The sequence below is a fragment of the Eucyclogobius newberryi genome, unplaced genomic scaffold (assembly GCF_026437365.1).
Source record: "Eucyclogobius newberryi isolate DKJ021-1_F unplaced genomic scaffold, fEucNew1.0.hap1 SCAF_20, whole genome shotgun sequence".
Taxonomy (NCBI): Eukaryota; Metazoa; Chordata; class Actinopteri; order Gobiiformes; family Gobiidae; genus Eucyclogobius; species Eucyclogobius newberryi.
The window spans coordinates 22,142,242-22,168,736 of NW_027315835.1; the positions used below are offsets into that span (position 1 = coordinate 22,142,242).

General features: G+C 40.1%; 1 protein-coding gene across 2 annotated transcripts in view; it reads right to left on the reverse strand.

Annotated features, from left to right (window-relative positions):
- Nucleotides 1-26,073, reverse strand: part of arhgap22b (Rho GTPase activating protein 22b) — a 43,975-nt gene extending 17,902 nt beyond the window's left edge. For both annotated transcript variants that reach the window (XM_072456465.1, XM_072456464.1), the window contains exons 1-3: nt 25,889-26,073; nt 7,893-8,092; nt 1,698-1,785 (exon numbers count right to left, since the gene is read on the reverse strand). In XM_072456465.1, coding sequence (XP_072312566.1) covers nt 1,698-1,785; nt 7,893-8,092; nt 25,889-25,931 — 331 coding nt within the window. In that variant the 5' untranslated portion in view covers nt 25,932-26,073. The remainder of the gene's footprint in view (nt 1-1,697; nt 1,786-7,892; nt 8,093-25,888) is intronic.
- Between the last annotated feature and the right edge of the window lie 422 nt (nt 26,074-26,495).

A 26,495-nucleotide genomic window follows, 5' to 3' on the forward strand; every position in this document is an offset into this window, starting at 1 on the left:
GCCTTTTTATCCATGATGTGGTTTAAACTCACAGTGCGTATAGATGACTGTGACAGATACATGGAGCTGAGGTGGACTGCAGTGTTAATGGGGCAAACCAACCAGGCCCCAAGGGGAAAGTTGGTGAAACAACACATGAAGCACGACGTCCCCTCAAGTGTCCTGAGATGTACGGCCCACAGCAGCTCCCGATGATGGAGAGACCGTTTGGATTCCATTTATTTTATTTTCCCTTGTGTTGAAATGCCCTTTTTTACGCTCCACAAATCAGAAACGCAGGGATTGCACGCTCTTCGTCTACTGGAAACAGGTTGTGGCCTAAAATGTGAATGAATATGATGTACTTTTTAGATCTAGTATTATGGAGGTCCATATTCAAGAGAGAATGGAAATAATCCTTGTCTTTTCTACTTTTATTCTTCAATTTAGAGAAATGCACTTTGTTAAAGGATTCTGCTGAACGTAAACAAGGATCACTGACCTTCAAAATAAAACTTGAAGATAATTATTACTAGTTATGAACACACATGCTGTTCGTTTGAATGCAAGAATGCAATTAGAAATCCTTTTTTGAAGAGTCATTCCATTCTCAACTTGGTATTATCATTATTATAACACATTTTTATTCATACTTTGTACTCGGACAAACTGTGGTGGAACTGCGAAATATATTTTTGGTGGTTGATGTGTTTATTTACATGATTATATAGATACAGTCATCGTTTGCAATGTGCACATTTCTAGCCCTTGAAGAAGACCTTCTGAGGTGCCTTAAACTCACACAAATACACTTGGTTAACAGTGCTCTCTGCTGCACAGACACAGAATAGCACTTAAGGAATCTGCTATTTAAAACCAGATTTAATTCTCTGTGACAGCCCAGGCAAACCTTTACATTTCTAATAAGTATTGACTACATCCCATAAGACCAAGGGGAATTAATTATCCTTGACAGTTATTTATCTGCAAACATAAATCGTTCCATATTAACCCAAAAATAGTCAAGGTTGTGTCAAGATACATTATGTCTAAAATGCATAATAAGAAACTGTGTCCGGATTTGAAGGAAAGCAATTTGTTTGATGGAATGTACTTACACAAGTCATTTGATTTAAATTAAGTCGTGTTAATAATACAGTATATGTCACATTTACCAATGCAGTAACATGAGGAAAGACCGAATAGTATAGTGATCATTTGAATTCAAATTAGATACTAAAAATATGCACATTACTTTGATTAAATAGCATCACATAAATTGTATATAGCATCACTAATGAGAGCGGACCAAAATGCTACATATCCAATGAATACTATGAGCCTCACATCACACACTATATTATTGCTTTTTCCCCAATGATAAACACATCTTAACAACCCTCTGCTAATGGATGCTAGAGCTACTTAGTGTCAGAACATATCATTCATGAATTGTAAACTGCGACTTATGATTTGATTGGCAATGGCTCTACACAGACACGAGTAATTGTTCCAGAATTGTGATTTTTGTCCCTACTGACCACCTCTGACGGCACAAGCAGACAGTGTGTGGACAGATCACACAGCTCTCACACGGCCCTGGCCCCTGATCATTACCTCGGGTCTGTCCCTTCTGTTGTGACCCCCATTTGTTCCTCCCACACCGAACTGATGCGATAACGAAGCACGTCTGTCACAGAAAGAAGGAAGAAACTCACCTGGTACTATCTCAAAAAGGTGTCTGCCCGGTTCATCTGGATTGGCTGTCAGTTCATTCACCTGGCAGCCATGGAGAGGTATAAATCCCTGAAATGAAAAGCACAAGAAGGTTAATCTAATGTTGCACCTAGTTGGCAAGTCAGTATATGAATGTGCTTTTTCAGCGTCCTGTCCTCCACTTTCTTTTGTGTTTTAGCCTTCTCCTTTCTGTAGTGGTCGATATACATTTTATATAAATATAATATATATTTATAATCTGTCAACTGATATATAGTCGATCCATGCTGTAATTATTGACCGAATAATCGACGAGGTGGCAAGTTACAAAGTATTTGTATAACAAAATATCTGTACTTCATCACAGTACGTATCTGTACTTTACTTTAAGTATTCAAATTTCTGGCTACTTTTTACTTCCACTCCAATGTAAAATCTTTTCACAAAGCCAAGCGCGCACCCGAATCATATTTTTTTTCATTTCACGTGGACTCACTCACTCACTCGTGACCTGTTGACAGAAATATTACAGAAGAGGTTAAGCTACACTTTATTGTCCCCGTATGGAAGATTGTCCTCTGCATTGATCCATGCTTCAATGCCGCTGGGGCGTCTCCTCAGAGCAGTGGTCGCTGGGTCTCATCTCCAAATCTCTGTGCTCGGCTTGGTCAGGACCAGCTTCACTGGTACATGTTTTGTGTTGATGGGGAAACCGGAGAGCCCAGAGGAAACATCCTAACTCCACACAGAAAGGCTCAGGGAGTCGCACCCGCAGCCTTTTTGCCATGTTCACGTGGCGATGTGCAGGTAGACGCTTCAACAAACTGAATCCTACTTTAGTGATGTTTGAGTGCGGTGTTGCTGAGCACATGTGTGACATCACTGCTGTGTGTTCAGAAACACAGAAGGAGGACGACTAGACCAGGCTTTAGCTCCTCGGGTGAAATAAACAGTGGCTCTCCTTTTATTTAACCTGCATCATGGTTAACAAGCTAAAATGTATAGAAAAAAAATCTAAACTGTCTTATCTCTAACATATACCTGTTTACTACTTGATTAAAGTCAAATTAGTTGTGAATAATTCATTTAAAACCCATGATTTAATTGATTATTTTTTTAACACAACTCCATCCCCTTCTTTACTTTAAGTATTTTATGATGAGTACTTGAGTACTTTTGTCACCTCTGTCGACACCTTAAGGATCACAGCCCTAATGTGAGGCATTATCAGGCTCTAATGTCTTTCGTGATTTAACTTTGACCAATTACGGAAGGAATTACAGAAGCAAACTTTCTTTTAAAAAATGACTGCATATTACCCAAATGTACTTAATCCTGGGAGCTGCTGGTTCCCTGGATTTACAAAGACCCAAATCTTCTTTTAAACATTTTGCAACCAACATCTGGAACGATTCAAGTGTTTTATATAGCACAACAAACAAGCAACCAACTGCTCCATTTGAACATTTAAGAAGCACTTCTTCTCATTGAAAAAGACCCATCACAGATAATCCAAATACATTACTCAGATCAATACCCATTTGGTGTGGAGCACTGTGGCCCGGCCGGCTCTGAAGTCCTGCCAGAGCTCCTGTTAAACAGCACTCTGGCACCCTCCATCAAACGGTCAGAGGATCTTGCCAAATCGTCCCGACCTGAGGGCCCAGCCGTCGCCAGCATTAGTTGCCATGGAAACAAATGGAGGGGCAGGAGCAGAGGAGAGCCAGAGCACAAGGCAGGGCAGGAGCCATTGGGGGAAGAACTCCCATGGGTGCTATGTGCTTGGAATAACACGAGGAGCTGGAGTTGAATGAATGGAAAACGCAGCATGTATGGAATGTTTACTGGAAAAGTATTCAAACGCTCAAAGTGTAGGAGGCATGTTGGAGAAAATAATTTACACTTCCCCTTTGCTTGTTTGATAAAAGTAATTAGACCTGGGATTACATTAGAAGGTCTTATTCCTGGCTAAGAGTGGACACACCCAGTTTAACCCGATTTACCAACCAGCGTCATTAATGCTACACAAAATCCCACTGCGTTTGAAACAAGATGTGTATTTTATATAGGGCAAGATGACAAAAATGATCCATATGATATTTTCTACAAATTGGTAGATTTTTTTTTTTTTTAAACATTTCTTTATTTGTAGCTATCTTGGTTTTCAAAATAAAATTGATTTTCTGAACATAAACAATACAGACTTTTAATAATTGCAAGATTTCACAGATTTATTACTCCAAAGTCTGAACTAAACCTCGTGCTTTTACTGACAGAGCCTGGGCTGTAAAACTCTCTGTAACTCTCTGTGATTAATTGCACAGCCCTACTATACTACACAATAATAACAGTTATTAATAAGTCCGACCATTACTATTAAGTTCCTAAACCAGTTTGCTTTACTGTTCCTGTTACTACATTTAATACTTTTCATCCTGTAATGATCAGAAGGTTTTATGGGAAGTGACATGTTAATAGCAAATGTTATGCAATATTTACAGCGAAACGTGGCATTAACATAATTGTGGTTATTAGCTTACTCTCCTGCTAAATATTTACATGTATGCTTTCTTCATCGATTGGCAAGTAATTTAATGAAATTTGTTAGTGATTGTTACATTGTTTTAGTTTAATGTATAACTTTAATATATAACCACGCTATTAACAAACACAATCACTACAGCTTGTAATTGGGCACTATATATTGTATATACGCTCGATCCAGTATAGATCCTGCATCTTTCCACCAATTATCACATCTCCGTCTTGGTCAGGGAGGTGGTCTTCCTTTGTGTAAGCCCCCCATTGCTCCCTCACTCCAATTTCACGCACACGCTCCGAGGGGGGGGGGGGGGGGGGGGGGGGGGGGGTGGCGACTTGTGTGTGCGTTGATGAATTTTCAACCATGTGTGTAATTTGAATGCACTGGGGGATGCAAATCAATACAGGCCGAATACGCATTGGCAAGCGCTGATGGAAGCCGGTCTGTCAGAGGCTTTGGACTTTTTGAGCGGCAGACGACGAGGGGGGGACGTCTGCTGCCGCTGAGTATGTCCGACGAAACGAGGAGTGAGCGAATCGATGCAAGCGTTAGGCCAAGAATTCAAAGAGACGATTACGATGGCGCTCCAAAGGCCATGTGCTGTTCGAGGGTGGGGTCGGCTTTCTTTTGTTGGGATTACATCATGGCATCATGTTACAGCTATGTAAGCCTGTCAGCCACGGGCCATCCTAATGCGTTTAGATGACATCGCTCAAAGGAAGCCATGGCATTGATTCCAGCTAATGTAATTGTAATAAGGTACTAATGGAGTGTGTCATATACTATTATTTGTCGTAATGCACCAACATGAGATGGGATTTATCGGTCTTTTTGCGCTGAGTAATCATCACCAAAGTGTATTTACAGGAGCTTGGTAGCTAAACGCTCCACCTCCTACAGTACTTTTAGAGACTCTTGGCACCACCAGAAGGCCGGCATTCTGAGAGCGAAGAGCTCTGTTTGGATGATATGGTTCTATACCATCTTTGAGGTAGGATGGGGCCATGTCATTTATGGTTTTGTAGGTCAAGAGTAGAATTTTGAATTTGATTCTAAACTCGACGGGGAGCCAGTGAAGAGACTTCAGCACTGGCGTAATGTGCTCTCTTCTTTTTGTTCCTGTTAGTAATCTTGCTGCTGCATTTTGAACCAGTTGAAAGCTTTTTATGGAGCTTTTAGGACACGCTGCAAGCAGGGAGTTACAGTAGTCTAATCTAGTCGTTACAAATGCATGGATAAGTTTTTAGGCAGGATTCTTCTGATTTTGGCGATGTTGCGCAAATGGAAATAGGCTGTTTTACAGGCTTGATTTATATGAGCTTTAAATGAGAGCTCCTGGTCAAATAAGACTCCAAGATTTCTTACAGTAGAACTAGAGGCTACACTAACATTGTCCAGTGTGGCTATCTGCTCAGATAGACCGTCTCGTAGATGCTTAGGGCCAAGCACAATGACCTCGTTTTTTTCAGGGTTAAGAAGCAGATAATTAAGTGTCATCCAGGTTTTTATATCCTTCACACAAGTACTAAGTCTGTCTACTTGATCGCTATGATCAGGTTTCATTGATAAATACAGCTGAGTGTCATCTGCATAGCAGTGGAAGTTAATGCCATGCTTTCTGATAATGTTGCCTAATGGCAGCATATAAAGAGTAAACAGAATTGGACCGAGTACCGAACCCTGTGGCACACCATAAATTACTTTAGAGCATGGTGAGGAGCTCTGGTTTATATTAACAAATTGGAACCTATCAGATAGATAGGATTTAAACCAGCTGAGGGCGGTTCCTCCGGCACGTACATCACATTCTAACCTCTGCAGTAGAATGTTGTGGTCAATGGTGTCAAACGCTGCGCTGAGGTCCAACAGAACCAGGATTGAGACCAGTCCATCGTCAGCGGCTAATAACAAATCATTTGTGACTTTAACTAGTGCAGTTTCAGTGCTGTGGTGGGCTCTGAACCCTGACTGGAAAACTTCAAATAAGTTATTGTCCTGCAGGTGGCGACAAAGCTGTTTTACTACAACTTTTTCAAGGATTTTAGAGACGAAGGGAAGATTTGAAATAGGTCTGTAGTTTACCAATAGGTCGGGATCTAGATTAGGCTTTTTCAGAAGAGGTTTAATGACTGCATGTTTGAAGGACTGTGGAACATAGCCACTTTCGAGTGAAGTATTTATTATATGAAGAATAGGGTCTATAATTAGGGGGAGAATGTCTTTGAGGAGTCTGCTTGGAATGGGGTCTAGGACACAAGTTGAGCTTTTAGAGGACATAATGGCTGAAGTTATCTCTGCTTGATCAACAGCTGTGAACCTTTCTAAGTTTACAGGTGGATTTATATGGGACGTTAGATTTACAGCTTGGGCTAGTTCAGGGCTAATAGCGGGGGTAATTTCATCTAATTTATCTCTGATTGTTTTTATTTTATTGTTAAAAAATAGGAGGAAATCATCAGAGCTGAGAGTAGCTGGGATTGAGGGCTCTACTGCACTGTGACAGTTTGTTAGCCTAGCTACAGTGCTGAAAAGGAATTTAGTGTTACTTTTGTTGACTTCTCTTAGATTTGAATGATATCTGGTTTGGGCCTTACGCAGAGCCTGCTTATAGGACAGCAGGCAACTTTTCCATGCTTTTAGGGATTCTTCTGTGTGAGAGCGACGAAATAATCCCTCTAACTTTCTAACTCTTTGTTTATGTGAACGCAGTTCTTGGTTGTACCATGGGGAGGCACGCTTTGGCCTAATGACCTTCTGTTTCAGCTTCCGACCCATGTTAAATATGCTGACACAGTCTCTTCATTTAAGTCCAGGCTTAAAACGTTCCTCTTCGAAAACGCTTATGGTCAGACTAGTTAGGAACAGAAACATAAACCCACAGCTTTAGCTACGCTGCCCTAGGAGTAACTATGCTGGGGGAAGTATGACAGCTTGAGCACTATCCTCCTCTTCTGACTACTTATGCTATCAAACAATATTTATTTTTTGATTCCACTTGCAAACTGTTCACCGCCTTCTTTTTCTTTCTCTCACTCTTGAGGACCTGTGGACCCAGATGCCCCTCCCCTGGTGAAGTGGTCCCTGCCCTGTGTGGACGGTCCCTCATCTGCCTGAAGAGTGGGTCCAGCTCGACTCAGTCGGTCCCTCATCTGCCTGAAGAGTGGGTCCAGTTCGCCTCAGACGGTCCCTCATCTGCCTGAAGAGTGGCTCCAGTTCGCCTCAGACGGTCCCTCATCTGCCTGAAGAGTCTCCCTCGTGTCCGTCTGTCCGTCTGTGAGAGTCGGATCTCTCCTTCACTGGAACTCCTCCAGGTTTCTACGCTTTTTTCCCAAAGAGGTTTTTTTTGTAGTTTTTTCCTGGCCGAGAAGGAGAGTCTAAGGACAGAGGAGTCTGGGACATCGTCCCTCGCCACCACAGACATTGTTGATTCATTTCTCCCTGTGGCCCTCAGAGGCAACTGTTGTTGTGATTTTGGGCCTTACAAAAATAAATTGATTTGATTTGATTTGATTACAGCAATAAGAATGACACACAGACTAAATGTACTCTTGGACTCTTGGGCTTCATGGTGGACCTTTAAGCTGCTCTACTATCTAATATTACATGTCATCATTACATTAATTATTTGTATTTCTTTCTGTCGTATGGTTCTCACCTGGGGTTTGGTCTCCTCCTCGTCTTTAAAGAAGTAGAGGTGGTCAGCGCGCAGCACAAACCACCTCAGCTGCCAGTTCTTCATGATGCTGCGCTGCTTCTTGAGCCAGCCTGCCTTGAGAGCCCCCTCCTGGAGGCCTGGAGAGCCCGGGCGGCACGGGCCCCGAGACACTTCGCCCATCACCATGCTCTTGGACCTGGCTGTAAGAAAGACATACATACGGTCAAATTAAAGTCAATGTTAGACTGTTGCCTCTGTTTGAATATGCTGCAGCGGTTTAAGCGTTTGCTCCTCAACTCATGAAGCAGAGGTTTGAATACGCCATCTTTGTCTTTTGGGTACGTCTCCACCAGCTTTGCACACCTACATCTTGCCACAGATTCACAGGTGGATTTAGGTCTATACTTTGACTGAGCCATTCTAACACAGGTTTTCTTTCAAGACTTCCCATCTTCTCTGAGCAGCTTCCCTGTCTCTGCTGTAGAAAAGCAGCCCCACAGCATGATGTTGTCACCACCATGTTTGACAGTGGGGATGGTGTGTTCAGTCATGTTCATTTTCCACCACACACAGCGTTTTGATGTTTAACCAAAACGTTCAATTCTTGCAAACTGCAAACCGGACTTCTTAACACGGGCTTCTTCTTGCCACTCTTCCATAAAGGCCAGTGTAGGGCATGATTAATAGTTATCCTGTGGACAGATTCCTTGGCTACCAGAGCTGTAGTACGCTGAAGCTCCTCCAGAGTTCCCATGGGCCTCTTGGCTACATCTCTGATCAGTGCTCTCCTTATTCAGCCTTTAAGTTTTGGTGGACGGCCATGTCATGGTAGGTTTGTAATTGTGCCATACGCTTTACATTTCCGGATGTGGGTTTAAACAGTGCTCCATGCTTTTTATAATTTCACCCTGCTTTTAACTTGTATCCCTGGCCTGTCTGGTGTGTTCTTTAGACTTCATGAGGCTGTTTGTTCTCCAACATTCCCTTTACAAACTTCTGTAATATTCACAGAATAGCTGCATTTATGCTCACAGGTGGATTCTAGTTAATTATAAGGTCAATGTTTCATATTTCAGCAATCATCAGGCAACCTCTGACAGCAATTGGATACAATTAAGGAAAATAGGTTGAATACTTTTGATGAAAATATGTATAATTTTCCTTCCACTTATCAATTGTACCGCTTTGTGTTGCACTTACAAAAAAATTCCAATTCAATTTGTTTAAGTAATGGTCACATGATTTCATTTTGCGTTCAGAATAAAAAACAAAAAGTTTTTACACTACTTCCAATATTGTTTTTTTAAATACATGACGGACCAGCACATGGACGGACCTACTGCTCAAAGCTTGACAGTTTTATACTTGCCGGAATTATAAGGCTAATAATAATAATAATAATAATAATAAAAACAGGAATACAAAAATAAGAGCAAAGAAAATCTAACATTTCATACAAATACATCTTGTCATTAAGTAATAAGTGAGTAATAATGTTAATTTCATCCATGTAATCCATTTGTGTCTAATTAGTATCCACGTCTGTGCACTCTCGAACTCCTTTTCTTCAGCCAGTGCTAACAGATGCTAAGCCCTTCAGTGCTGCGCGCCTTTAGCCTTTTGATACGGAGGGGAAGGGTGCAGCCCAGCCATCAGGCTCGGATAATAACCAGTCAAAAAAAGACCAAAGAAAACACACACACACATGTCCACACATAGCCTGTGGTGTCAGGGAACCCCCCCTTCCATTTTGGAGGTCCTTGGGAGAGCCCCATTGTGTTTTGCTGGAAGCCAACAGAATAGCACAGGCTTTTGAGCTGCCATAATAGGACCACATGGGACCGCCTGACTCCACTGTGTGTGTGTAACCTGAGCTCAGTCAAGGACACTTTTAACAGCAGCAGCGAGTCTGAGTGAATCAGCCTGTCCTTGGGTGACATCAGCCTGGAGAAATACATGTACAAGTGTGAAAAGGGGCCCTTTTAGCAATGTCTGGGATTTCTGTCCCTATAGTCTGTCTTTCACTTCTAAGCAGCGAGGTAGTCTATTTACCGGGATAATTAAACCACATGCATAATTTATTTATTCCTATTTAAAGTACAACTATTTAACAGTTGCCGTGAGCAGCGCCATTCTCATTAATTACAGAGCGGGTCACAATGGGCACACCCGCAAGGAATGGCCCCGATTATTGTTTCACTTATGGACAATGATGAACAGCTTAAGACCACTGAATCAGGACCACCAGGTTGTGAAGTGTGCATAATTTATGGTTTAAGAAATTCAAAGGATACACTTGCTGTATACTGTATACTATGCTTATTCTTTCACTATACATTTAGTTTAAGTGCAGGATGTTTACAAAGGCATAACAGGTCGGTGTGGGCGAATAAAGCGAATATAGGAAACACATTTGCTATGTATTAGGTTCATTTGTTTATGTTTTGTTGGGTTGGGTTTACGTGACATCTCAACTTTGTAGAAATCCTCTCTAGAAAAAATGAGCTGGAGGTCATGTCAGAATTTATTTATTGTTCAAATCTCTGTAATTATGGTACTGGACCTATCCACATTAAACAAAAACTCTCTGTCAACATTAATACACAAAAAAAGCCTGAAATAATACTGCATTTGAGGACACAATCCCTAATAGATAATGATAAGGTTTAATGTTTGTGGAGTTCTATTTTGGAAAGTAAATTCTCCATAGAGTTCAAACCTCAGAAAGTGTATGATACAATGAGCATACGTATTATATCATTTGATCTCGTTGTTAGCATATTGTAAGCTTGTCTTATTCTGCATAACCCTGTAGTTAAGATCTGTACAAACAGGTTCTTAAATGTGTGTGATGTTAGTCGTTTTTCCATCATCCTGGATACATTTAGGCAAGGCAAGTTTATTTGTAGAGCACATTTCATACACAAGGCAATTCAAAGTGCTTCACACAGCAGGAAAAATGCATTAAAATCACAAAGAAATTTCAGAAACAGAAATCATATTAAGTAATTAAAAACAATTTAAGTCATATGCACAGCTGAACAAAACTGTTTTTAGCTTAGATTTGAACATTGTCAGAGTAGAAGCCTGTCTCACATCTTCAGGAAGACTGTTCCGGATTTTAGCTGCTTAAAACTGAAACGCAGATTCCCCATGTTTTGTCCTGACTCTGGCACCAGCAGGAGGCCGGTCCATGTTTAGTCCTGACTCTGGCACCAGCAGGAGGCCGGTCCACTGATTCACAATGTGATATTTGAATAAAATCTTATTATTGAAACACAAGTCACAAACCTTTCGTAATTACAATTGCAATACTTGAAATAATCAGAATAATCACAATTAAGCTCTAGTTTCAACTGTCTGTCACAAACACTTCTAGTTAACAGCATAATGTATTAAAAGCATATTAGTGGCATGCGGACCACAGCACATGTCAGAGCCTAAGCCCAGCCCTCTGTGCTCAGTGGAGACCACATACTGGGGCAGCATTGTTCAGGCATAATGGCTCAAGCCTCCAACACAAATGTCAGATATGGATTTGCAGACGAAACAGCGCCTGGTGGTATTCCAGCTCTGCTTTTCCTTGATCATGCATCATTTACAGAAATGAACAGAGACCACCCCCTGCCACGGTGTTTTTAGCACCTCACTCAGAAATGATCGCTCACATGTTTGGAGAAGGAGGCTTGATGAATGGGGAGGGGAGGAAATCAATTTTTATTGTGTTTTATGGTCTTATATCTCTGTTCTCTGCTTCCACACCAAGGACGACATCACTGGTGGGCTTTGATTTAGCTTTTTAATGTCTTTGATTTAGCTTTTTACCGTCACATCTGACAGCTTGTCAACACATAAAACACATCACTTTTACATCTTCTCTTTCTTTTTTGTGGCTAGTGTTTAATGAGGACATAGTGAAAAATAATGCTTGAATGCAAGTAATTTTTGTTCATTCGTTGAAATTGCGGATGGTAGGGGGAGGTTTATTACTTGCATGTATAAATATACTATCAGGATAATGGAACTTGTCATGATAACGGCATTGGTCAACCATTTTTGGATTTTCTTTTGGATAATTAGTTTGAAAATGTGATTATTTATAACATGTAACATTACATACTATCCGAAAACAACAACATATTTACACTATCTAAGTTCCTCTTTCCATTATCCACTTGCCGTTGGCTTAGTTTGACTATTGCTGTACATTTTCTAGAATTGCATTTTGTCATCATTTAATCTGAATTTCCTCTTGCCCAAGTTAATTCAAAAGGCAGTACCTTCCTCTTCATTTTGTTCTTCAAAGTAGGTCTGGGAATAAGCACACATTTACACTGACAATGTTGTTTCAATATCCCTTTAAGATTCACAGTTTCACTACTTCAATCATTCATTCAAAAACAGATAATTCCTTTCTTGAATTGCATGGCTGATTAAATAGCCTGTCTATCTTCTTACGGTTAACTTCACTGGAGAAAATCATCTGCTAGTTTGTAATTTGCATATTAATCATATGTGTGTTTTACAGTGGATACCCTTCCTCTGTCAACCCTCTCTAATGGCAAGATATGATTTTAATATTGAATCCCAATGTCTCCAAAACGTATCATAGACTAAACCAAGACCAACTGCATTTCTATTAAATTAATAGACCTATAATTTTAAGTGATATTTGCCAATTAGTTGCTGTTCATATTGTAACAAGGGCATGTTGCCTGACCGTGATGGCACAGAGGACTGACAGTGAGCCAACATGGAGAAGCAGCTATAATGAAAAGACAGCAGCCTCAGGTGTCTGCCTATCAGAAAATACAATGACCTTGAATAGGTTGTGCAAAAACACTACAGCAATAATCCCCAGGGGTTGCCTTTATCAGACAAAGAAGATTATGAATGGCTTCTCACCTTGATTTTTAGGCCCGAGCCCCAGCAGGGCGGAGGGCCTATTGCTCCCGCAACGCTGCCGAAGGCAGCGTTGCAACTGTCTGACTAAACATGCGGGCGCAGCCCGCATGTTTGGTACCCCGTCGCCCCTGGCAAGTACAGTGAACTAGCCCATGCCGAAGGCATGGATCATGCATACTTACTCCTGCTATGACAGAAATAGTCACGCCCATTCACTCATTGTTGACAACAGCAGCGCAAAGCGCTGCATTCCTCCAAAAACAATCCTGGCATCGTCCCGTACGCGAGAACCCATGCCGCAGGCATGGGCCATGCTTGTATCTGCTCAAATCAATGGAAGTCTATGGGGAGTGGGCGGGGCATCCCGACGAAATAGGGAGTGACGAGCGCGTAAGCGCTCGTAATGATGATTCCACCCCATGGCGGCATGGGGAAGGCTTAGAGCTTTCAAACGATGTATAATTTGTTGTTATAGTGGAAACGGCTATATTGTTTTTGCTAAAAATATTATTATTTTTATTATTAGGCCCGAGCCCCAGCAGGGCGGAGGGCCTATTGCTCCCGCAACGCTGCCGAAGGCAGCGTTTCAACTGTTTGGGACCCCGTCGCCCCTGGCAAGTACAGTGAACTAGCCCATGCCGAAGGCATGGATCATGCATACTTACTCCTGCTATGACAGAAAAAGTCAACAATGAGTGAATGGGCGTATTATTGTGGCCACGCCCCCAGACTTGCCCTATGGCCGCCATCTTCCTTTGAAAATGAAAACACGCTGTGTTAGCCATTTTGTTCACGTCAAACTTTGACGAACTCCTCCTAGGGCGTTTTGCCCACCGACTTCAAAATCGGCGTACGTCCTCTGGACAAGTGGGGCATCTAAAGTTATCAAATTTTTTGAGATACCTTTTACGGTCTGTGTGCGGCGCAGCCGCAAAGTTGGACAACTTATTTTGAGATATTGCAATTCTAAAAATTGCTCCCATTTGATCAAAACGAGTCCGATTAGGACCAAATTTGAATCAGTTGTTAAACTTTCAAGTTTGGACCAGTTTAGGATGACAAAATTGAAATGGGCGCAATAGCGCCCCCTACAGAGTTGCCTTTGAGTGAACATTGATGGACAAAAACTGGTTTTACACAAATGTTCTAAACTTTGCCCAAAATTATATTTTGGGGTCCCGAGCAAAAGGCTAATCAAACTTATGCCTTAATTTTTACGGCGTAGCCGTAGCTATGACGGAAACCTCCCATGTTATCCCTATGGGAAAATGCTAAATCTCTCGAATATCCACATTTTTCTGTTTCACACTTCAGCGAACTCCTCCTAGGGCGTTTTGCCCACCGACCTCAAAATCTGTGTACGTCCCCTAGACAAGTGGGGCATCTAAAGTTATCCAAATTTTAAGGATAACTTTTACGGCCTCTGTGCGACGGAGCCGCAAACTTTTCCCTGAATTCTGACTATTTGGCCTTCAGAGTGGCCTATAAACAATAGAGTTTTTCCAAATGACATTATATTTTGCACAAAATTCTAATTTGCCATCCTGATCATAAAAGTATGAGAGCCAAAGTCATATTTTGTACGGCGTAACCGTAACGATGACAGAAACATCCCATGATATCCTTATGGGAAAATCGCGAAATTGCTCAAATCACCACATTTTTACGCTTCACACTTTAACAAACTCCTCCTAGTGCGATTGTTTGATCAAACTCATATTTGGGGAAAATCATCTATACAAGCGGGGCATCAAAAGTTATCCATATTTTTGTTCTAAGTGCTACGGTCTCTGTGTGGCGGACCCGCAAATATATGTCACAAATGGGAAAACAGCAAAATCTCTCAAATTACCACATTTTTATGTTTTACACTTTAACAAACTCCTCCTAGTGCGTTTTGCCCACCAACTTCTAAATCGGTGTACGTCCTCTAGACAAGTGGGGCATCTAAAGTTATCCAATTTTTTGAGATACCTTTTACGGTCTGTGTGCGGCGCAGCCGCAAAGTTGGACAACTTATTTTGGGATATTGCAGATCTAAAAATTGTTCCCATTTGATCAAAACAAGTCCGATTAGGACCAAATTTGAATCAGTTGTTCAACTTTCTAGTTTGGACCAGTTTAGGATGACAAAATTGAAATGGGCGCGATAGCGCCCCCTACAGAGTGACCTTTAAATTAACATTGAAGGTCAAAAATTAGTTTTACCAAAATTTTCTAAACTTTATCCAAAATTCTATTTTGGCGCCCCGATCAAAAAAGCTTATCAGACAAATGGCTTAATTTTTACGGCGTAGTCGTAGCGATGACATAAACCTCCCATGTTATCCCTATGGGAAAACCGCTAAATCTCTCGAATATCCACATTTTTCTGTTTCACACTTTAACAAACTCCTTCTAGTGCGTTTTGCCCACCGACCTCAAAATCGGTGCACGTCCTCTAGACAAGTGGGGCATCTAAAGTTATCCAAATTTTAAGGATAGCTTTTACGGTCTCTGTGCGACGGAGCCGCAAACGTTTCCCAGAATTCTGACTATTTGGCCTTCAGAGTGGCCTATAAACAATAGTTTTTCCAAATGACATGATATTTTGAACAAAATTCTAATTTGCCATCCTGATCATAAAAGTATGAGAGCCAAAGTCATATTTTGTACGGCGTAACCGTAGCGATGACAGAAACATCCCATGTTATCCTTATGGGAAAATCGTAGAATCGCTCAAATCACCACATTTTTACGCTTCACACTTTAACGAACTCCTCCTAGGGCGATTGTCCGATCAAGTTCATATTTGGAGAATATCATCTACACAAGCGGGGCATCAAAACCTATCCATATTTTGATTCTAAGTGCTACGGTCTCTGTGTGGCGGACCCGCAAATATATGTCAGAAATGGGAAAACAGTGAAATCTCTGAAATGTTCACATTTACGCTTCACACTTTAACAAACTCCTCTAAGGGCAATAGCTCGATCAAGCTCATATTTGAGGAAAATCATCTACACAAGCGGGGCATCAAAAGTTATCCATATTTTTATTCCAAGTGTCACGGTCTCTGTGTGGCGGACCCGCACATTTGACCGACATTTGTGTTCATTTGCACTGGATTTGCCATGTCAATTGTGTCGCCGTCTGTCAAGTTCTTTTTTAATTCAACACAATAAGGGCGCCATCTTTATCAAGTCGAAAGCGCAGAGTCGGAAGGGCGGCGGCCCGCGAGGGCCGTTGGATGCCGCTTGCGGCTTTAATTGTATTTGTATTTTGTATCCCATAAAGTAATTTGAAAGACATACTTGTGCTCTATAAATAAGATTATTTATTTTATTTATTTTATTTATTTTATTTATTTTATTTATTTTATTTATTTTATTTATTTTATTTATTTTATTTATTTTATTTATTTTATTTATTTTATTTATTTTATTTATTTTATTTTAGAACATATAAACAACACAAAACACACAAAAAAGACCAGAGAGCACTTAACAACAAGCAAAGAAATGAAAGCTGCATATAATTTAGATTTTATTCCCCTTGAAAGTTTAGATTTATAGGCCTTAATAATTATTTCAGTCAGAGGGTTATAATAGTTGATTTGATTTCTTGGTTATAATAATAATTATCATTTGTAAATAACTATATTTGAAAGCTTTTTAATTTGATTATTTTCTACAACCTGGTAACAAACATTTAGTTATTTTGTTGTCCAGACTTTAAATATCAAATTATGTGCTGTTGGGTGCAAAACTTTGATATTTTGATTCATAAAATATGTTTTTTTTCTAGTAGTAAAAGAGGGGTATCATTTTTTCTCCAAAGTGGTTGATAGATCTTTAAGGAGGACCACACCTAAATTTGTGATTTTGAGATTATGGGTCTTTCTAAAGGTCAAAAGGGGTCACCAGAAAAAGAGAAAGTCAGTTTTTTGTACATTTAATTTGTCTCCAAACATTGGGCGCTTCCCTCAGGACGTGTTCCGGGCATTTGACCCAGCATATAACCTGACCAGGTATCTTTACAATGCATCTTTGTATTTGGAAGACATCTAACTTGTGAGTGAGGCCAGAGATTATTGCCGGGCGTGAACACATCTCATCACATCTCTCAAAGCCTTAACATGAGAGTCCTTCCATATTCTCTTCTCCAGCTCCTTTGTGTCTTAGTCTGGAGAAGCCAGGCTGTTTCTCTTGTTTCTCTCTGTCGCTCTCTGATGGAACATGTTCTCGTCTATGATTCATGCTTGAGTCATAACTGATCTTTTGGCGTTTATCCCGCTGCCACAGTGGATTCTGTGTGATTCAGTCCTTCCTTGGGTTGGGTGTAGCTGCAGTGTGGCCACTTGGCACTAGATTTCATGATTCCCCCACAATTATCTAACTCACATTTAAAAAAATAAAAGAATTGCCAACACAGTAATGAAGTTAAGTTATTTATATTTTGAACTGCTGTTTGAGCAGAAGGAGGGGGTTCTGTTTTAGACGCAGTAGCAGAAGGTTTTTACTTCCCACTGCGAGTTGAATGCTTATATAGGCAGTTTTTCCCTCTCCTTGCTTTATTGTGACTGGAGTAGGCAATGTAGGAAAAGTTAATTGATTAATCACAACTATTTGATTTTTTGAATATTGTTGAATGAATTTAGTAATAGAATAATCATTAACTGGTCTATATTGTACATAAGTTCCATAGGGGAGGGCAATAGTGACAACAATTACTCCTGATAATGATATTCAGCTCAGGTTTTAAGTATCAGAGAGTTGGAAATGGGTTGTAAAATTATCCACTAAAGGAAATAAGTATCACTATATAGAAAAATGTCAAATTTTTTAAATCAACATTTTTATTTTTTTAAAAATTAGACACAGAAAACACAGATAAAAGAACCAGATCAGAGGGTGAAAACAAAATACTGAAGACACAAGTAGAACAGAACATCTAAAGAAACATTTAAAACAAAAAAGGACAAATACTTCTACGAAATCGAGCGGGCGGAGATGTCAAAAATAGTCTGTAGCGCTTTGTTTATCTTATTCCAAGACAGGACAGTCCCAAAACACATGGTCATGGTGGGCGTCCTGGCAACCACAGTTTCTTTTCACTTTGGCATAGTGTTGACATCTCCCTCCAAACATGTGATTTTGTGGTACTTCTTTGAGATGTACATGTATTTTCCCGTTCTTCATCGGTTAAAACAAAACTGCCCTTTTTCCTCTTTTTTTGGATATTAAATGAAAGTTCTTAATGAAATAAGGTTTTAATGGTCATTGCTTTTTAAAATTTCTTCATTGAATATTATTATTTTATGTAATATATAGCGGTATCTTGATATATTACCCACTTTTCTTACACATAGCAAATACTTCCTCCATTTCTGCCAGTTGGGCAACTCTCAGCCTGAATACAAAACGGCCGTACAGTAATAACCCTGCTGTTCACTGAAATGGAGAGGATGATTGTTGCTCCTGCATTTACAGTAGGCAGAAGTTAGGCAGCGGCGCACATGTGCTCACAATGACATACTCCGCTGATAATTTATGTAGATTGGCCCATGTGTCGAGTTATTCATGGTCAGAGATGAATAATTCTGAGTGTAGAGGTGGATATCCAAGAATAACAGATGGGCTGGTGTTTCCATGATAGCACACTGTTCTTTGTCAGTCTGGGCATGTTTGTGGAAGGATTTCAGGGGAAAAGGCTAATGATGGGGAACAAAGGTACCGAAAAAAAAATTGATTAGTTGCCCAACACTGGCAGGACAACTTGATGAATAGATCTTAACAGTGAATTGTCTCAAAATAAATTGATATTAGCACATCACTGCAAAACTACAGAGCTATTGTATGTTTTGTGGTGTTATTAATGCAGATCCTACGTGACGGGACTTACATTACAAACTCGTGTCTTGTGCAAAACATTGTTGAAATTCCGTAGGCTGTAGTCAAATTCTTGGTCAGCTAAATACATGCCCTACCAAACTTCAGACTTTAAGACTACGATCACTCCAAAAACAATGACTTATTCAGACAAATGCCAGGAAACAGCGTATTTATGTGTAAAAAAAAGGTAGATTCAACTAAATTAAAAGTCCCGAATTTCCAGCTGGTTCACTCCATGCCTTCAACTTTTTGCTGTTGTTCCATAGAAATACTAAATGATTAGCTGACTATATAATTTTGGTCAATTAAAACAACATCGACTGATTAATCATCTAAACCAGCGGTCCCCAAGAGGACCGGTTTGATCACAAGATTTCTTTTCAGGGACCGGTTGAAGGGGGCAGAGCCAGTAACAACAGTCTTATTTTATGTTTGCTGTTTAATAGATTAATTGGCTCCATATTTTCATGATTAAAACATATAATATTGAGACTTGGCAACAGACTTAAAAAGACAAAAAATAAAAAAATACATTTGCCTCTGGGGCCCTGTAGTAGATGGCCCGCGGCCCGGTTTTGGGCCCCTGCCCGGTGGTTGGGGACCCCTGATCTAAACGACTAAAGGCCGACAGCCCTAGAAATTCCACAAATTTGCTCCTGCTGCACAATGTAGAGAGATTCCAGTGTAGTGGTTTTTATGGGGAAAAGACTACAATGTGTGCGAGATGGAGGTTTCAAACTGCCACCGTCCTGGAGCTGGATGACGGCTTATCACGCTGCACCACAGTCACCCGTGTCAATAAATAGAAATCGAGTGGGCTTTAACTTCAACACAAAGTACAAAAAAGTCCCTGTTTTTCACTTGGAACATAGGATAAAAGCCGCCACTGACTGAGAAACCAGTCTCTCACGAGCATCTAAATATAGGGCCAGTGTTTTAATATGAACAAATGGCCGTCTGCAGTCTGAAGTCATAACACAAATGCTATGCGACATGAATGCACATTTGATGCGACATGAATGCACATTTGATGCTACACACATATCTTTCGCTGTGTATGTTCCTTTCATGTGGCCTAATCCAATCTGGAGCCATAGATTTATCATAAGCAGGAAATGCGCGCGTATGCTTCTTACTTTGATCTCAGTGGCGCGCGTCCATTAGCGTCAGCGGAGCTAGCGTAGCCACTTTGACAGTTGAACCACGCTCCTGTAGACACTTAAAGATGCACACTGGCACGTTGGGGGAATTCAGTTTCATTAATCTGGTTGTTGTGCGGTGATTTATGGCTCTTGGGATACATCAGATTGGGAGAGGGTGAGGGAGAGAGTTACAGGTGCATCCGTGCGTAACTTCCCGTTATTCCATCACCGTTGATTAATGTGTTAACCATTACTTGTGAGTGTGAGCAGGCCTTTTTTTTTATTACCAAGCTGGAGGTGTGGCCAGTTATATGGCCCATATGCACATGCCGCAGTGGAGTTAAATGAAGGCAACCTAATGCAGTAATGTATATTTAATCTAAACATTAAAAGGCTAAAATTAGGGTTAGGGTTTTTGAGTTTAACCTTGTACCTTTAATTTGTACATACCAAAATACCAGCACCTTTTTTTTAAACATAAAAGTACATTTAATTAAAACATGTTTTGATAGTTAAAGGTGACATATTTCTTTATGGTAAACATGTCCCTTTTTTAAAATTATTTTTTTGCAGATAACCAGGCAATACAGTGGTGGTTGAACTACTTTTCTTTAATTCAATGAATACATACATTAACTAAGACACATAAGAAGACTTTTTTGTACTATATAGTAATGTGGTGGATCATGACTTATAATTTGGACATTGAAAGCTAAACAACTCAATAAAAGAAACTGTGCTTATCAAAAGTCTATTTTTAACACGTGTCGTCTAAAAAGTTGTAAAATGTGAAATACATGATAAGTCCAGTGTAAACCAAGCCTACATGGCAGCTTTAGTCATGTCTGTTAGCCCTGCTGCGTGTTCTTCGTACATACATTGCGTCAGATGGCACGATGGTGACCGCGGTTCTAGCTGTGGACGGCGTTTGATCCCAAAACCATAGTAACGCACATGAAAACGACATAACCCAAGAGGGGAGCAACCGATGTGTGGGCAATCAAAGCTGCTAGAGTTTCTACAGGCAGCGAGAAGAAAGGCACTCAGAGTATTGCAGTGTTAATGTGCAGATATCACAAGCTATTAATCAAGAGGGGAAGGTCTTCTTTCAGGGAGATACTGCATTTTTCAAGCGGGACATTCATACATTCAGACCTGTCTATGCATACAAATCACTCATAATAAGGAATTCTGATCCCGCCTCTTGTACTATACCGTCAAAACAGCTGATTAAAGTGAGTGACAAATGCTTGGGATAAGTGAAACCCGACACATTGCCAGCTTATTGTTCTTCATCATCCCAAGGAGACAATTTTCTACAACAAAACAGTAGGGCTGCAATTGTTCAAAGGATATAGAACATATATAGGACAGATTATGCAGTCAGGTTTTAGGAGCTTTTAATCATTTGTGGTTTTATGACAAGGGGTGTCATTAAACCACTCAAAGTTGTAGCTTCAGAGAGATTCATACATATTTGAGTAATCTTTCTTCTTCTGTGGACAAGATGCCGTTGTTCTGACAGTTTCATTTTTACCGTGCCCCAGATTCCACACCAATAACCACCCACTGCTCTTTACAGTTTTATTTTCTCAAAGCGGTGACACACATAGGAATCGGCAGCGTCGCAAAGCCATTTTCAAACAATGTGAAAATTCTATTCTCTATTGTGAACTGCAGCTTTCCAAAGGCAACGTAACATAAAGGGGTCAGTAAGCAGACTTTTTACTTGTTGTTTTAGACCAATATTGCCATTTAAGAAGTCAAAAATACATCATCATGATCCACAGGCATTGTAGATTAGAATGATATAGAAGACAAAATAAACAGGTCTACTTTAAGTCCTTTACAAACACTTAGAACTGTAATATTCTGTATACAAGCTGAAACCCTGTAGTAAGACATAATTATGCTCTGAAATACATGGGATTCTTATTTTTTCTCATTTCTTATTTCCATTCTTATTTATACAAGTTCAGTTCATGTTAATAATTCAAATGTAAATCAATAAACTAATAGTTATACGTGTCAGAATAAAACCACAACAGGTTTCTGACCATGAATACATTTAGGACATTAACTTGATCACTGGGCATTATTCTCAACAAAATAGACCTGTATTGATATGTTTGGCCTGTCAGAATGGCACAGCCTGTAGCATGTACAGTGCATCCAGATAGTATGCACAGTGCTTCACTTTTTATTTCTTTTGTTATGTTACTGCCTTATTCCAAAATGTATTCAATTAATGATTTGCCTAAAAAATATACAAACAATCATAATGGCAATGTGAAAGAGGGTTGTTTGAATAATTTGCACATTGCAAATTTACATAAATACAAAAAAACAAAAAACTTTTGGTCAATACTTTGTTGAAGCACCATTGGCACTAATTACAGCCACAAGTATTTTTGAGTCTAATGCTACAAGCTTGGCACAACTATTTCTCCCATTCTTCCTCGCACAACCTCTTAAGCTCATCAGGTTGGATAGTGAGCATAATTTCACAGCTTTTTTCAGATCTCTACAGAGATGTTCAATTGGGTTCAAGTCTTAGCTCTGGCTGGGCCACTCAAGGATTCACAGAGATGTCCTGTAGACACTTGTTCTCCTGGCTGTGTGCTTAGGGTTGTTGTTTTATTGGAAGATGAACCCTTGCCCTAGTCTGAGGTCCAGAGCGCTCTAGAGCAGGGCCTTTTTGCAAACTCCAGATGGGCCTTTTACTTAGTGGCTTCCGTCTGACCACTCTACCATACAGGCCTGATTGGTGGAGTGCTGCAGAGATGGTTATTCTTCTAGACGGTTCTCCTCTCTCCACAGAGACACAGGAAATCTGTCACCATCGAGTTCTTGGTCACCTCCCCTGATTGCTCAGTCTGGCCGGGCAGCCAGCTCAAGGAAGAGTCTTGTTGGTTCCAAACTGTTTCCATTTATGTATGAGGACCTTCAATGCTGCACTTCCCCAGAGCTGTAACTGTCTCAGAAGTCTGCAGACAATGCCTTCATGGCTTGGTTTGTGCTCTGACATCACTGTTAACTGTGGGACCTTCTATAGACAGGTGAGTGCTTTTCCAACTCACGTCCAGTCAACTGAATTTACCTCAGGTCGACTCCAATCAAGGTGTAGAAGCAGCTCAAGGATGATCAGTGGGAAAACCAGTGGCGTGCGGTAACTTTTATGGATGGGCAAGCAGACCTGGGGTGGGGGAGCATCTATCCTAATGAGCTAAACTCTCATATCTTATAAGAGTGCTGAATGGATAAATAATCTGACTTCACTGACCAATTCATCACACAAATTAGTGCTCTGTGTTGTTAAACAATATTTCTAACTAACATCTAATCTTTGAAAACATGAACAGAGCCTGAGCTACAAACAAAGACTTGTCTCTAAAAGATAGTTTTTAAGTCCGTTTGTTTGAACTTGGCGCTGCTGTTGCTTCGCTTCTCCTCTGCACATGCTCAGTTAGGGCAAAACCAGCAAACATCCTTGATTCCCACACAGGTTTATTTAGCGTGGTTTGAGCATAGATCCATGGGTTTGAAGCTGTGTTGTCCTCAGAGCACATGTGCAGAGCTCTAGAACAAGCTGCTTTCCGCTCTGGTTTTAAAAGCTCATGTTAGAGAGCGGAATATGAACTCTGAACACGGCCACAGACTGAGCAGCTGTAATAAAAGCAGAATCTTGCTTCCCGCGCAGTAACGCCCAGCGACCTTGTTGTGACCACTACAAGACACAGTGAGTTCAGCCAAGCTTCAGCAGCAGAAGTGAGGGGAAAATGGGCTTATTTGAATATATTTTCGAACAATTTATTTATAGTTGTGACACACGGTAATTTGAGATTTTATTGGCCACTGGTCACTGATTGTTTTGATTGCCCTGACCACACGCCTCTGGGAAAAACGAAAACTGAGCTCAATTTTGACTGTCATGGCAAACATTGTAACTATTTATGTACACATGTGCTTTTTTGTATTTTATTTGTAATATATTTGCAAAGGATTCAAACAACCTTCTTTCATGCTGACATTATGGTATTTTTTAGGCAAATAATAAGTTTAATCCATTTTGGAATAAAGCTGTAGCATAAAACAATTGGGGAAAATGTAAGGAGATTGTGAATACTTTCCGGATGCACTGTACTGGTTGGCCTCTAAAACACTACCAATCACATTTAAGTGTCCTTCCTGTGACCCCCGCTGACCCCCTGCTCACTATGTTCTACATGGCCACATCTGTCACATGGCCATTTATTCTCAAGCTCCATGCAACAAATGTGATGCCGTCAGCAAGAAGCGCCAATTTACCCCTGCTATGTGGAGAATGCCTCTTTTGTCGAGCGACGATGTCTTCAATTTGCACTGTGTTATCTTACTAGCACGGCCATTAGAAATGCATAACAAGCATTCTTTGGATCACAAATTTCACACCCAATTAGTGTGTAGTAAAACTGAGATGTATGTGGCTGAGATGTACTTCTCAATACATACTATTAAACTAGTTTTTCATTTTAACAAAATTATGCATATCATGCGTCAGTCCGAAACAATTGTTTTTATTTATCTTTTACATTTTCCACTACTATCAAAGTACATGAAACACTAAAACCCTTTAAAATAAGGTTCCTTAGAAAACTATTTATAATGCATTAATAAGCACTAATTATTTGTTTATTAACACTTTAGGCATTTACTTGCATTTATCATTTGGTATTAAAAATGATTTCATAAGATCAGAATACTCTTACAGTTACAACCACATTGTACATGGTTTAGTAACACACACATGCTTTTTAGTGACTTATTCTTATTTATAAGGCATTATAACCAATCATAAAATACTTCGAATTGTGATTAATAACATGTAGTGCTGTTTAACACTTTAATTTGTCTCCTCACTAACACATTAACAAACAAGCAAACAATAAAACAAGCAAACAAACAAATAAACAAATGCTAATGCTAGAGAAGACATAAACTTCATGGCCTGAGAAATCCACCCCAAACTCATCAGCTCTTTTAATAAATGCACATATTAATCCACGTTGCCAGCAATTTCACGCACACCAGGCAGAGCATTTCCACTCCACGCTTCCATTCTTAAGCCCTATTCATTTCAGCCTAATCAGATTCCTCTGTATAATTGCAGAGCAGAGATTAGTGCCAATGGAAAGAGCGCACGCAGACATATGATTAATCCATCTCCGCCTGCGCACACCTCCACACAGCAGCTCCTAATAGAATCCACTACAGCCTTGTCAGCCGGCTGTAGTAGAATGCTGGCGCGTGTGTGTCGAGAGGAGCGAGGGTTCCTGCGTGGGCTCAACTCGTGCTCCATTCAGAAAGACGGGAGGGTTGAGAATCACACAGAAATGTGTTTAATGTCTGGGAGGTTATAATTACGTTGTAATGTCATGTAAAGCAAAAGTGAACTTCTGCATCTATAAATATCAGAAAATGTCCAGGGCCAAACCTTGATATAAATGGCATTAATAAGCACTTGTTATTAGGAAATTACTTGTGTATATGGCTTATATTACTTTAGAAATGTTAATAAACCATGTACAAAATGTTGTAAGAGCATTACCTAACAGCTTATCAATAACCAAGTGATAAATGCCTTATACAATCTTATAAAGAAATAACTAGTGCTTATTAACACCTTATAAATAGTTTACTAAGGAACCTTATTACTGTTACCATTACACAAAAATGTAGTATAGTCATTCAACTTATTTATTTGTTGAAAGCATTTAACCCCAACTTTAACCACAATGCAGTTTGTCCTTTTTAGATAAATTGATGAATATTATACAGCTATAGATTATTTGGTGATGAGAAAACAAATCTAGGATCAAGTGAAGTAAAATATATAATGACATAATAAATACAACGCAGAGAGAGTTACTGGACATTATAGTAAAAAGTTTAAACTAAAATAAGTTCAAGACAAGCAATATTTCCAAATCAAGAGGAAAGTGTTTTAACTTGCTTAAAATACTCCAATTAATCCAGCACCAACACTATTCTATTCTATTTCTGCTAATCATCACGTCAAACACAAGTGTCATCTTACCTCTGCGGGTCTGTCTGATTTTTGGACTCAGCATGGCTGTCATAACTGGTCCACACGCTCCCCTCTCAACATGATATCCATCCAGGCACCCCACCCTCCACTACTGCTTCTCCTCCTCCTTTTCTTCTGCTGTTCTGACCTTCTGCAGTGCGGCCGGCAGCTCGGGGGGTTGGTGAGCGGAGTGAGGAAGGGAAGCCCATGAGTAGGGGGTGGTGTAGTAGCGCGCGTGCCCCTCCCTGCTACATTATTCATGCTACTACATCCGCCGAGAGGGAGGAGGAACAGAGGAGGTGTTTTTTGGAACCAGTGGGTTTGGCCGGAAAAGCCCCAGCCCTGGATTGTTTGTTCTCGATTTGCCATATTGGGAAAACTGTAAAACTAGAAGACGGGGGTGATCATGTAGCAGGTGTCCACTCCCTCTCGCACTAATTAAGCCGTAGAGGGTCTCGTTGGGTCTCCTCTCATTCTACTAATCACTTCACTCCCATCAATTCAAGCAGGCATCGTAGCACTCCTGTTTTAAGGCATTTCACTATTGTACTCTTTTTTATTTTTATTAGTTATTTTGTAGTATTTTAGTATTATATTCTATTACTTGTTACACATG